At 41.0% G+C, this 13,481-nt stretch overlaps 1 protein-coding gene across 1 annotated transcript; it reads right to left on the reverse strand.

Annotated features, from left to right (window-relative positions):
- Positions 1–4,209: 4,209 nt before the first annotated feature.
- On the reverse strand, positions 4,210–5,370 carry LOC148113809 (vomeronasal type-2 receptor 26-like). Its single transcript, XM_087894450.1, has one exon. The coding sequence runs from the start codon at positions 5,368–5,370 to the stop codon at positions 4,471–4,473; it is 900 nt and encodes a 299-aa protein (XP_087750576.1). The 3' UTR covers positions 4,210–4,470.
- Positions 5,371–13,481: the final 8,111 nt, after the last annotated feature.

A 13,481-nucleotide genomic window follows, 5' to 3' on the forward strand; every position in this document is an offset into this window, starting at 1 on the left:
GTGCAGGACTGGAATGTCCAGGCCATAGCATCAATCGGTATTTTTCTGGCTAGCATCCTGTCAGTGTGTGAGAGAGTGGAGGGGTGTTTGGAAATTTCTTTTCGGGTGGGGAGGGGGAGTAGAACTCCTTAGCATCAGAGCATGTTAATAATAATATAGAAAATACTAACGCTCTGATGGTCATTTTGAAAAATGCTTTCCTAGTGAGCACCTAGAAGCCAAGAGGAACATACATGACAAATATCAAGTTTGTAGGGTTTACGGTTCTGGAGTTTTTGTGATTATGGCATGAGTGGTTTTCACTTATATATATACAGATTTTGCCTCTAATTTCAAATATAACATAAGGAGTTTATCCAGTCTATATATGTAAGAAGCAATAAGTTTCATTCATTGCACTTATTTAAGCTAATAAAATAATCAAAGCACTTTATTTGAAATATATAGTGGCCATCAGATTTACCAAGTTACTTCCTCTTTGGCCAGGTATCTCAAGATTTTTATTCTAGGACAGTATTATTAGCATGTCTGTGGTGCCTTCACTATTGACCAAGGAAGCAACAGTGAACATCAATCTCTTGAGCTTTTATTTAATGAGTGTTGCTGATGAGATCTATAATGGAATTTTTTTTTTGAAATGAACCTGGGTTCCACAGACCAAACCTAATCTTGGTGAAATTTAGGGGAGTAAGGGGAACTACAAAGACTTAACTGGAAAGAAATAAATGTACATCCTCTAACATTCTTTGCTTGGCATCAACATCAATCCAACAGATAAAGTCACCAAATATAGAGAAAATGCAAAGTCCATAAAATCATTATTCATATGTAGGTACACTGTAAAAATACAACTAACATATATAACCGGCAATTATTTCATGCTGTACACATGACTCAAGACTACATGGTGAATTTGAAGCAAACTATCAGCACACATGTAACTATATCATATGCACAATATAATTCATACAATGCCCTTTCACTTACTCACCTTCAGGTCTATTTGAAATATATCTCTCTGGCCATAACTGAATACTTACATGAATTTGATACAAGAGATCAGCATATATGTAAGTATATTATATTCATAACACAATTCAACTCACTCATTTCACTGATTCATCTTCTGGTCTATTTGACATATATCTCTCTGGCCATAACTCAATACTTACATACTTTCCTCAAAGAGGTTGCTAGAAGGAGGTGTCTTAAAGTCCATCATCACATAAAACAGAAAGATCTGAGAAATGATGCTAGCAAAGTGGATGTCCCCTGACTGGTATTGCTTGTGGAGAATAGGAAGAGGATTTGTAGTGCTGCATTTACTATGAGAAAGGTGACCCATTCCTTGTGGACAAAGCATTGTTAGGAATGTTATGGACATAATACATAGAAGAAAACAAATCATTTTTGAATGCATATCACCTTTCTCCACCTTTTCTTGTCCTTCTAGTTAATTTATGTCCAAAAGAAAGACTTGCTGTATGTTTCTGTATTTGTCTTTGTATTTTGTTTCTGTTTATATAGAGAAGTTGGAAAGCTCAGACTTTGAGATAAAAACCATGTGTGGTCAAGCAATGGCTAACTGGAATTGCAGATGAGAATGTTCCAGGGACAGGAATTAACAGATTTTGATCTATTTGAGGTTTCTCCCTGTCTTCTGATTATAAGTCTTTTCAGGTCTTCATGTTTATACTGGTTATTACGTTTGAGATAACCATCAACTCCCAGGCCCTGAGGGACTTTGAACAAGAAGGAACAGTTAGTTTGTCATGTCTGAAAACAAAATCTCTACTTGACATAAAGCGATAATGGGATTTTAAAGCAAGCCTCAAAGCAGCAAGGATGAGAAATATAAATTAATGCAGGCATGAATGTCCAAGTTATTTGCAATATTGTATTTATAACAGTGAAGGGGAGTCCCGGAGATGGATGAATGGATGAATGAATGAATGAATTTATTAATTTAAAAAATCCTGGCAAATTGCTATCATTTATACTACCTCCATAATTGATCAAATGGTATTGTTCCTAGAAACTGGGTTTACATGATTTGTTTTTTAATAGTTTGACTTATTGATTTTGCAAAGTTCATATACAATGATCAACTCCTGATTTCATACGGTGACCAAACATTGATTTCAGAAGCCACTTCCCTTCCATAAAACAAGAAGAAAAAAGACCACACCTCTCAGTTGTTTTGCTCATCCCTAGGACAAACCCCATTGAAGCCAAGCTGTTCACAACTGCCTCCCCCAATTGGAGATTCTCCAGTGTGATTTCCTATCTTTCAAATGAATTCCAGCCTTCTTAGTGGAAATCAGGCACATTCTTAAAATGCAAAAGAAGCCTATGTTAAAAAAATATATATAAAAAATATGAAAATAAACGTTCAAAAGGTGGCTTCCCATCTTCATTTCAGTAGTTATTCATTTTGCAGCAATATCTCCCCAATAGTGACAATTTTAATTCCTCCCATTTTAATATCACCTTCTTAATATGTTTATTCTTTCAATAAGAAATCATATATATTTGTATGCATGTAGATATGTGTGTGTATGAAAGAGATAATGTGGAGTTTCTGTCAGAAAATGGAGTTATAAAGGTTATAATAGAAAGGACTGGAATCTTGGCTGGAATCTTTGGTTCTTTCAAATCACCGAGACAACTTTGCTCTGCAACAGCTGTATTATATTTGCTTTCCATCATTGCAGATGGCATGGCATTAAAGCAGGTCAAAGAGAGAGGTCTGCATGGTGTTCCACAGGTGGAGAATTTCAGGAAGATTTTGCAATGAAGATGGTCTAGGACATTCTTGTAGGAAGTTGTTTTCTCCTGTTAGTCATTTGAAAATACAGCACTGTCATGTTTTGGCATTTTTTGATCAACAGAAGACCAAAAGAGTCTTCATTCTGTCTTTTATTTATTCTACATAGTTTAATTTGTAAATAATCAATAATATTCTAGCATTGCCTTTTTATTTGTCTCAGAATACTAAAAGACAACAACCTCATCCCATATGAATGTATAACAATGTAAATTGTTGATATTAAATCCTCTGTCCTTTTATCTCTTTGCTACTCTTCATTTTTCTTCCTTGTTTCCCTCTATTTTTTGTCCTAATTTGGCCGTCACCTGTTTCTGATGAATGTTTCTGAGGATGTTTAATAAAGGTATGCTGTATTGTTTGTTAGTTCATATGATTGGCAAGGTCAGTGTCTAATCACTGAGCCACCGTGCCATGTGTCCCTCTTTTGAGACATTAGACAAGGGCTAATTCCAACTCTTTCAAGAAACAAGTTGTTTCACAGACAAGGAAAACTATATAACATGCTGATAAAAGTGTTGTTAAGAATGTTAAAACATTCTTAAAAGAAGGAAGTTAAAGCTAAGGAAAATCTAGGTTTTAAGACAGTACGTTTACCCCCAAAATAGTAAGTAGGCTCAGTTAAGATGATTATTGTTCCTCAGGTAAAAATGGGAAAGGGTTTAATTATTTCTTTGTCTTAGATGTTGCTTGCTATTCAATTCAGGCTTCAGTGTGATGATATCCCATTTAGGGAAAAAGATGCACACAAGGAGCCCCCCCTGCATGTTATAATGCATTATATTTGAAGTTTTGTATAATGTCACAATACCCAAAATCTTCATTTCAAACCCTTGGTGGAAAATATGTGGCACACACTATTATGCAGAACAATATGCATGGCTTAGGCCCGGGGTACTTGCAGGAGCATCTTCTGCCATCCTCCCATAGTTCCGTACACTCTCACAGAACGGGCCTCCTCCGGCTAGACAATGTCGGCAGGCAGCCCCCAGGGGGAGAGCGTTCTCTGTGGGAGTGCTGACCCTCTGGAATAGTTTGCCCACCGGGCTTAGGACAGATCCCGACCTCCTTTCCTTCCGCCACGAACTGAAGACGTAGCTCTTTCTTCAAATGGACTGACCCCTCTAGGGGCTTTTACATTGTAATAATTTTAATTAATTTTAACTGGATTTTAATTTACATTTAAATTTAAATTGTTGAATTTTATTCTTTGTAAGCTGCCCTGAGTCCTTCGGGAGAAGGACGGCATATAAATTGCATAAATAAATAAATAAATAAATAATATATCTCCCATCGTTTTTCAAAATCAGTTATCCCCAGCAACATCTCAATAAATCATTTTGTGAAATCATATTTAAGGTGATATAGTAAGAAACTTCTAATGTCCTGTCATTCTTTAATAATGCAATAAATAAACAGAAGATATGGATATGGGAGAGGAATCAAAATGGCCTCTGTACACAAGAAGAAGGGCAAAATGGGAAGATGTGGAGAAATCTGTCCCATAGAATAACCAAGACTCAGATACAACTGAATGGATAACAACATCATCATCAAATGGCAAAAGGTTACAGGTCTTCACTTTGAGGTCTTACTGATTTCTCATGGGTAAAATAATAGAAGGTAATACAGTCATAGATCTCTCAGTTATTTCTCTGTTTTATATACTGCTTGCTGTTCAGTTCTGGCCTCAGTATGATGATAAAGCATTTAGGGAAAAAGATGCATACCAGGAGCCCCGCACTGGATGTTATAATGGAGAAGATCTCCACAGCCACCATATGTTTGCCCCCTGTAGTCAGATAACTAGGAACAAAGGAGAGCCAAACGCAGCAGAAAATCAACATGCTGAAGGTGATAAATTTGGCTTCATTAAAAGAATCTGGTAATTTCCTGGCAAAGAAAGCTACCGTAAAGCTGACAAGGGCTAAGAGGAACATGAAGCCCAAGACACAGTAGAACATGACAAAGGAGTTTTCATTACATTCCAGAACAATTTCTTCCGCCATTAATTGCATGTTAAAATCAGGGAATGGAGGAAAGGTCAACAGCCAGACAGTACAAAGAACTACTTGAATGAAAGAGCAGAAACATACAATGGAAACCGCCAATCTTTTCCCCACCCATTTCCTCATTGTAGACTTTGGTTGGGTGGCCATGAAAGCTAAAACCACCACAATAGTTTTTGCTAACACGCATGATACAGCTACAGTAAAAATGACACCAAAAGCACTTTGTCGAAGGAGACAGGTCACTTTGTGAGGTTTGCCAATAAATAGTAAAGCACAAAGGAATGAAAACAGGAGAGAAATGAGAAGGATGTAGGTGAGGTTTCGGTTGTTGGCCTTGACGATGGGGGTATGCTGGTACTTAATGAAGATACCCAGAACCAACACTATGATAAAAGAGGAAGAAAGAGAACAAATGGCCAAGATGGACCCCAAAGTTTCCTCATATGCCAGGAATGTTAAAGTTTTTGAAAGACATGAATTCTGTTCCTTGTTTGGATACTGATCTTCTGGACATGGAAAACAGTCATCCATATCTAGGAAAAAAATCAGGTTAGAAACATAATTGTTTTAAAATTAAACTCAAAGAATATGAATGCACTGCTCTGAGGATAGCCTGAAGTTTTGTTATCTCAGCCTGAGCTCTTCACCCCTTTAACTGCTGGCACAATAAGCATATGAGCTTTTCTTTTAAGTTAAATTTTATTAGGAGTAAAACTGGAAAAAAGATTCTAATGATAAGACCAGCATTAGAAAACATTATTGAAATATTTACATGTATTTGTTTTTAAGTCAGACTTTAGAAATCTACCAGGGGTGAAATCCAAAATTTTTCCCTACCAGTTCTGTGGGTGTGGCGTGGTGGGTGTGGCAGGGGAAGGATATTGCAAAATCTCCATTCCCACCCCACTCCAGAGGAAGGATACTGTAAAATCCCCATTCTCACCCCACTTCTGGGGAAAGGATATAGCAAAATCTCCATTCCCACCGCACTCTGGGACCAGCCAGAGGTGGTATTTGCCGGTTCTCTGAACTACTCAAAATTTCTGCTACCGGTTCTCCAGAACCTGTCAGAACCTGCCGGATTTCACCCCTGAAATCTACCCATATTAGAAGTATTTCCATAAATATTTCTTTCTAATTCCATTGTAATTATATAATTTTATCTCCAAAAGTGGCTTCTGGTTTGCAGAAGCACAAAATTATATCCCCTCTACATCATCCAAACAAGCATAGCCTTTTCATGGAATGACATGACAGCTTGAACTGTTTTTTTTTTATATAATTTTTAAATTTTTTTTAAAAACATAAACATAAAATACATCTTTTAGAATGAAGCATTGATCCGGTTATAAATTGGTACAATCAGTAATTCATCTTTAACAATATTTCATCTCCACTAATTATCATCTTGTAAAAATAATCATAATAAAAAGAAATAAAACAGAGAAAAAACCAGCTCACAGTTCACTTAAAAATAACTACCCTTCTATTTTTCCACCTCAAATCTTAATTTCCAAATAACACAACTTAATGTTTTAAACAATTGTTTCCCTAAATTTTATCTATTTTATAATCCCATTATCCAAAAACCTGTTACTTAAATCTTTAAATCCTAACTCAATATATTTTCATTATCTTTTTATTTTACTATTATCTTAAACAGTATCTTAACAATTACTCACAACAAATCATCTTCATTATTATTTATCTCAATATAATCAATTTAATTTAACCAATAATCCCAACATATTTGTCTTTAATTATTTATCCCAGCACATCATCTTGATTTTAGATCATTTATTTTTACTGTAATTTCCAGCAAAATCATCCTTATTTTTACTATTAAACCCAGTATAATCATATTTATTTTTCTGTTACTCCCAACTTCAGCATCTGAGTCTTACTATCACACCCAGTATGGTCATTCTTGTTTTTGCTGTCAAACCCAGCATAATCCTCTGAATTTTACTGTTAAACCCAGTAGTATCACTTTATTTTTTGCTGTCAATCCCAGCATAATCTTCAAAGTTTTACTGTTAAACCCAGTATAATCATTTTTGTTTTGCTGTCAATCCCAGCATAATCCTCTGAATTTTACTGTTAAACCCAGTAGAATCATTTTATTTTTTTCTGTCAATCCTAGCAGAATCATCAAAGTTTTACTGTTAAACCCAGTATAATCGTTCTTGTTTTGCTGTACATCCCAGCATAATCTTCTGAATTTAACTGTTAAACCCAGTGTGGTCATTTTTAATATCAACATAAGTTTCTTTAATTTTACTGTTATACCCAATATAATCACTTTATTTTGTAAACCTTACTTATTCATATTCATTCACATTCTCTAATTCAGTATATCTAAACTTGTTTTCATTCTCAGCTTTGTTTACAATTTAACATTGAGGCTTAATTCTTACCTCTAGCATATCCACATATAAAGTCAATAAAGTTTCTTGGATTCTTCTCATAATCATATATTTTCTTATTCATCTATAGAAAGCTCCTTTTTATCAAAACTATCCATCTTTACTTCATTTTTTATTTTAGTCACATTATTTTATTTCCCATACAAACACCTCTTTTTTAATGTACATCTAAACAATACAATTTCGTTTTTTAATCAGACTATATTTTATTATTTTATTTTATTTTATTTTATTTTATTTTATTTTATTATTTTATTTTATTTTATTTTATTTTATTTTATTTTATTTTATTTTATTTTATTTTATTTTATTTTATTTTATTTTATTTTATTTTATTTTATTTTATTTTATTTTATTTTATTTATATACCGCCCTTGTCCCGAAGGACTCAGGGCAGTAAACAGCCATATTAAAACAATGTACAAAATAGAATTTAAAAGCAGATTAAAATAATTAAATCATGGGTTCAATTTAAAACTCTCATTTTAAAACCAATTTTAAAACCCCATTAAAACCAAATTAAAATCATTTATCCCATCAGAGTGGCTTGCTGGAACAACAAGGTCTTCACTACACGATGGAAGGCGCGGAGGTCGGGGATCCTTCGTATGTCTGGGGGTAATTCATTCCAGAGGGCAGGGGCCCCCACAGAGAAGGCTCTCCCCCTGGGGGTCGCCAGTCTACATTGTTTGGCTGATGGCACCCTGAGGAGGCCCTCTCTGTGTGAGCGTACAAGTCGGTGGGTGGGAGGCAATCGGTGGCAGAATGAGGTCTTGTAGATAGCCAGGTCTTAAGCCATGGAGCACTTTAAAGATGGTCACCAACACCTTGAAGCGCACCCAGAAGACCACTGGGAGCCAGTGCAGCTCGCGCAAGAGGGGTGTTACATGGGAGTGACGGGTCGCCCCCATTATTACTCACACGGCTGCATTCTGGACCAGTTGGAGCCTCCGGGTGCTCCTCAAGGGGAGCCCCATGTAGAGAGTGTTACAATAGTCCAGACAGGAAGTGACGAGGGCGTGAGTGACTGTGCGCAAAGCGTCCCAATCCAGAAAGGGGCGCAACTGGGAAATCAGACGAACCTTATAAAAAGCCCCCCTGGCCATGGCTGTCATATGATCATCCAAAGACAGCCGTGAGTCCAGGAGGATGCCCAAGTTGCGAGCCCTCTCTGAGGGGGGTAAGATCTCATCCCCAATATTTATTTATTTATTTATTTATTTTATTAGATTTCTATACCGCCCTACTCCCGAAGGACTCAGGGCGGTGCACAGCCAAACAATAAAAACACATACAATACAAAATTTAAAAATAGAATAAAATCAAATTAAATAATTTTGGCCCCGACAAATTTAAAACCCCAAACTTTTAAAACCAATTTAAAATTGAATATATAAAATACTAAAAGATATTTAAAATTTTAAAAATCTTTTATGAAAGAGGGGGAAAATTAGGCCAGGCCGGCCTGGTGAAATAGTAAGGTCTTTAAGGCGCGGCGGAAGGTGCGCAGATCTGGGATCCTCCGTATCTCTGGGGGGAGCTCATTCCAGATAGTAGGTTCCCCCACAGAGAAGGCTCTCCCCCTTGGGGCCGCCAGTCGGCATTGTTTGGCTGATGGCACCCGGAGGAGCCCCTCTCTATGGGAGCGTACCGGCCGGTGGGAGGCTATTGGTGGTAGTAGGCGGTCCCGCAAGTACCCGGGTCCTAAGCCATGGAGCGCTTTAAAGGTGGTAACCAGAACCTTGAAGCGCACCCGGAAGACCACCGGGAGCCAGTGCAGCTCGCGCAGGAGAGGTGTTACATGGGAACGCCATGTCGCTCCCATTACCATCCGCGCGGCCGCACTCTGCGCCAGTTGGAGCCTCCGGGTGCTCCTCAAGGGGAGCCCCATGTAGAGAGCATTGCAATAGTCCAGGCGGGAGGTGACAAGGGCATGAGTGACCGTGCGTAACGAGTCCCGATCCAGAAAGGGACGCAACTGGCGAATCAGGCGAACCTGATGAAAAATCCTCCCGGTCACAGCCATCAAGTGCTCTTCTAAAGACAGCCGTGAATCCAGGAGGACGCCCAAGTTGCGAGCCCTCTCCGTGAGGGCCAATGATTCGCCCCCAATAGTCAGTGATGGCGTCAACTGACTATAACGGGACGTCGGAAACCACAGCCACTCAGTCTTGGATGGGTTGAGCCTGAGCCTGTTCCTCCCCATCCAGATCCATATGGCCTCCAGGCACCGGGACATCACTTCAAGGGCATCGTTGGGGTGATCCGGGGTGGAGATGTACAGCTGGGTGTCGTCAGCATACTGATGGTACTCCACCCCGAAACCATGGATGATCTCGCCCAGCGGCTTCACATAAATGTTGAACAGGAGAGGCGAGAGGACCGACCCTTGCGGCACCCCACATATGAGGGGCCTCGGGGTCGACCTCTGTCCCCCTGTCAACACAGACTGCGACCGGTCAGAGAGAAAGGAGGAGAACCACCGCAACACAGTGCCTCCCACCCCTAACTCTTCCAACTGGTGCAGCATGATACCATGGTCGATGGTATCAAAAGCCGCTGAGAGATCTAACAGGACCAGGACAGAGGAGCACCCCCTGTCCCGAGCCCTCCAGAGATCATCAACCAACGCGACCAATGCCGTTTCCATGCTGTACCCGGGCCTGAAGCCCGACTGGAACGGATACAGATACGTCGTTTCATCCAGGTGCTGGGGGAGCTGTTGCGCGACCACACTCTCAACAACCTTCGCAACAAAGCGAAGGTTGGAGACCAGACGATAATTTACCAACATTGCCGGATCCAGGGAAGGCTTCTTGAGGAGAGGCCTCACCACCGCCTCTTTCAAGGTGGCGGGAAAGTCACCCTCACTCAGCGAAGTGTTTATAATCCCCTGGAGCCAGCCTCGTGTCACTTCCCGGGAAGCCAGTACTAACCAGGAAGGACACGGGTCCAATAAACAAGTGGTCGTGTTCAGTCTACCCAGAATCCTCTCCACGTCCTCAGGGGTCACAGGATCAAACTCATCCCAGATAACATTCTCAAGACCTGCCCCTGTCTCTCCCGCTGAGACTACCCAGTCGGAGTCCAAATCTTCCCGAATCTGAGTGATTTTGTCATACAGATACTGAACAAAATCCTCCGCTCTACCCTCCAAGGGGTCCTCCCACGCTTCCTGGTGGAGCAGGGAGCGGGTCACCCTAAAGAGGGCGGCCGGGCGATTATCTGATGATGCAATAAGAGCAACAAAATAACTACATTTCGCTGCTTTTATTGCCACTAAGTAATTCCTAATGTGGGATCTTACTAGTGTCCGGTCAGATTCAGAAAGACTGGCCCTCCAACTACTCTCTAGGCATCTTTTCCTGCGCTTCAACTCCCTCAGCTCCTCGGTAAACCAAGGAGCCAATTGAGATCAGCACCGGGTCAGAGGCCGCAAAGGCACGACCCGATCCAGAGCACCAGCAGCCACCCTATCCCAGGCGGCCACCAGGTCTCCAGTCGAGGCGTGTGCCAGAACCTCAGGAAATGGCCCAAGCTCCATCTGGAATCTGTCAGGTTCCATCAGGCGCCTGGGGCGGAACCATCTTACCGGCTCCGCCTCCCTGCGGCGGGGTGCAGCGGTTCGAAAGTCAAGACAAAGGAGAGAGTGATCTGACCATGACAAGGGTTCAGTAACTACATCCCCTATATCAAGATCCCTTAACCACTGTCCAGAGACAAAAACCAGATCCAGCGTGTTTCCCCCTGTGTGGGTAGGGCCATGAATTAACTGGGTCAGGTCCATAGCTGTCATGGAAGCCATGAACTCCCGAGCCATCTCTGACGTCTCACCCACAGACGGCAGGTTGAAATCCCCCATGACCATAAGCTTAGGGGAATCAACCGCCACCGCGGCGATGATGTTGAGTAGCTCGGGCAGGGCTGTTGCCACGTGGCAGGGAGCCAGGTACATGATCTGCAAACCCATCTGAGCCCCATGACCCCATTTCACAAAAAGGGATTCACAGCCGGCCGTCTGAGGAACAGTGGCCTCCCTCGGTCTCAGACCTTCTTTAATGATAACCGCTACCCCCCCCGCCCCTCCCCTGTGACCTTGGCTGATGGAATGCTTGGAAACCTGGCAGGCACATTTCAACGAGGGGAACCCCCCCTCCTGGCCCAACCAGGTCTCCATAATAGTCAATAGTCAGAGATGGTGTGAGCTGGCTATATCGGGACGCTGGAAACCACAGCCACTCAGTCTTGGAGGGGTTGAGTCTGAGCCTGTTCCTCCCCATCCAGATCCGCATGGCCTCCAGGCAACGGGACATCACGTCAAGGGCATCATTGGGATGGCCTGGGGTTGAAATGTACAACTGTGTGTCAAAGCCATGGATGATCTCGCCCAGCGGCTTCACATAAATGTTAAACAGGAGGGGTGAGAGAACCGATCCCTGCGGCACCCCACAAGTGAGGAACCTCGAGGTCGACACAGAATGCGTACGGTCAGAGAGGAAGGAGGAGAACCACCATAAAATGGTGCCCCCCACTCCCAACCCCTCTAGCCAACACAGCATGATACCATGATCGATGGTATCAAAAGCCGCTGAAAGGTCTCGGAGTACCAGAACAGAGGAGCAACCCCTGTCCCGAGCCCTCCAGAGATCATCAACCAATGCAATCAATGCCATTTCCGTGCTGTAACCCACCCTAAAGCCCGACTGGCACGGATCTTCTTTCCAGCCATGGATATTTTATTTCTTCATTTCTTTGTCTATCAAATTATAATCCATTTCGAATTCAGTGTTTCCAATATTAATCCTTCATGTATCATTTTAATTTTTTTTTGTTCCTTATATTTCCTGCAAAGTACATCGTCTTCCTTCTTTATTTCTACGCCATCTTGCTTCTTTTGTTCCTACGCCAAATAATACCAATTATAAAGTTTCCATTGTATTTCCTCTTTTTTTTCCATCAAAAAAGCCATCTGTAGACAAAGAGAAAACTTCTAGTCCCAACCACTCACGACTGTTTCTCCGTAGTTTCACCATGCTCCAAGACAAACGGCATGTTACAATGTTTCTTTTTAAAATAGAAGGTGTTACTCTGCAATCCGTATTTCCCTTTCATCAGATCCATCTCCATTTTATTGTAGTTATATAACAGTCCAATTCAGTCCATTTCTTCTTTTAAATTTTAAAAGTATTGAGTCTCTTCTTTTTTCCAAATCCAAATGTAATTTACACAAATTCTTTCCAGGATTTACAATATGCCCCAATGTTTATTTATTCTAATTAGTTCTAAACCAAAGTAGTTTGCCTCCGAGTCTTTTCCTTCTAAAGTCACTTTTCAAAATCTTCTATGCCCCTGTAATCCACAACCACTCTTTTTAGGCTAGGGGTCTTTCAAATGTGAATTATTGCTCTGGCGTTGTTTCAAGCCTAGGTTGGTGTCACTCACCCGGCTTCAAAGAGCTCCGTTCTTTTCACTTTCCTCCTGCACGTCTCTTGTTTTGGTTTGTCCCAGCTTCATGGCAGCTGCCATGGCTGCCGCCCCCACTGCCGATGCAGAGAGTTCCCTCCGAACTCCGAGGAACTTGCCTGTTCTTCTTGGTCGTCTGAGGCTCCTCTCTTTCACACCCATCCCTGCAGGACAGTTTGGGTCCAAAGACCCACTAGCCGGGGTTTTCATGGGACTCATCAGAGCCCGCTATTTCCCCAACTGATGACAGCTTGAACTGTTGAAGACGGTCTTCTGAATTAGTTAATATGGATTTGATCTCAATCTTTGCACAGCCTGAATGTCAACTATCACAGTATCCCACCATTGCCAATATGTGAGCTGCCAAGAGAGAATAGGGATTTTTCCACTGTGTGACAAAATGGTGTTAAAATCTTTATTCATATCATATTATACACTTACACTTTATCTATAAACTTCTCTGCATCTCGAAAGAATGCAGAGAAGAGCAACAAAGATGATTAGGGGACTGGAGACTAAAACATATGAAGAACAGTTGCAGGAAATGGGTATGTCTAGTTTAATGAACAGAAGGACTAGGGGAGGCATGATAGCAGTATTCCAATATCTCAGGGGTTGCCACAAAGAAGAGGGAGTCAAGCTATTCTCCAAAGCACCTGAGGGTAGAACAAGAAGCAATGGGTGGAAACTAATCAAGGAGAGAAACAACTTAGAACTAAAGAGAAATTTCTTGACAGTTAGAACAATTAATCA

This window comes from Pantherophis guttatus, chromosome 4 (genome assembly GCF_059756535.1).
Source record: "Pantherophis guttatus breed Tessera chromosome 4, ASM5975653v1, whole genome shotgun sequence".
Classification (NCBI taxonomy): domain Eukaryota; kingdom Metazoa; phylum Chordata; class Lepidosauria; order Squamata; family Colubridae; genus Pantherophis; species Pantherophis guttatus.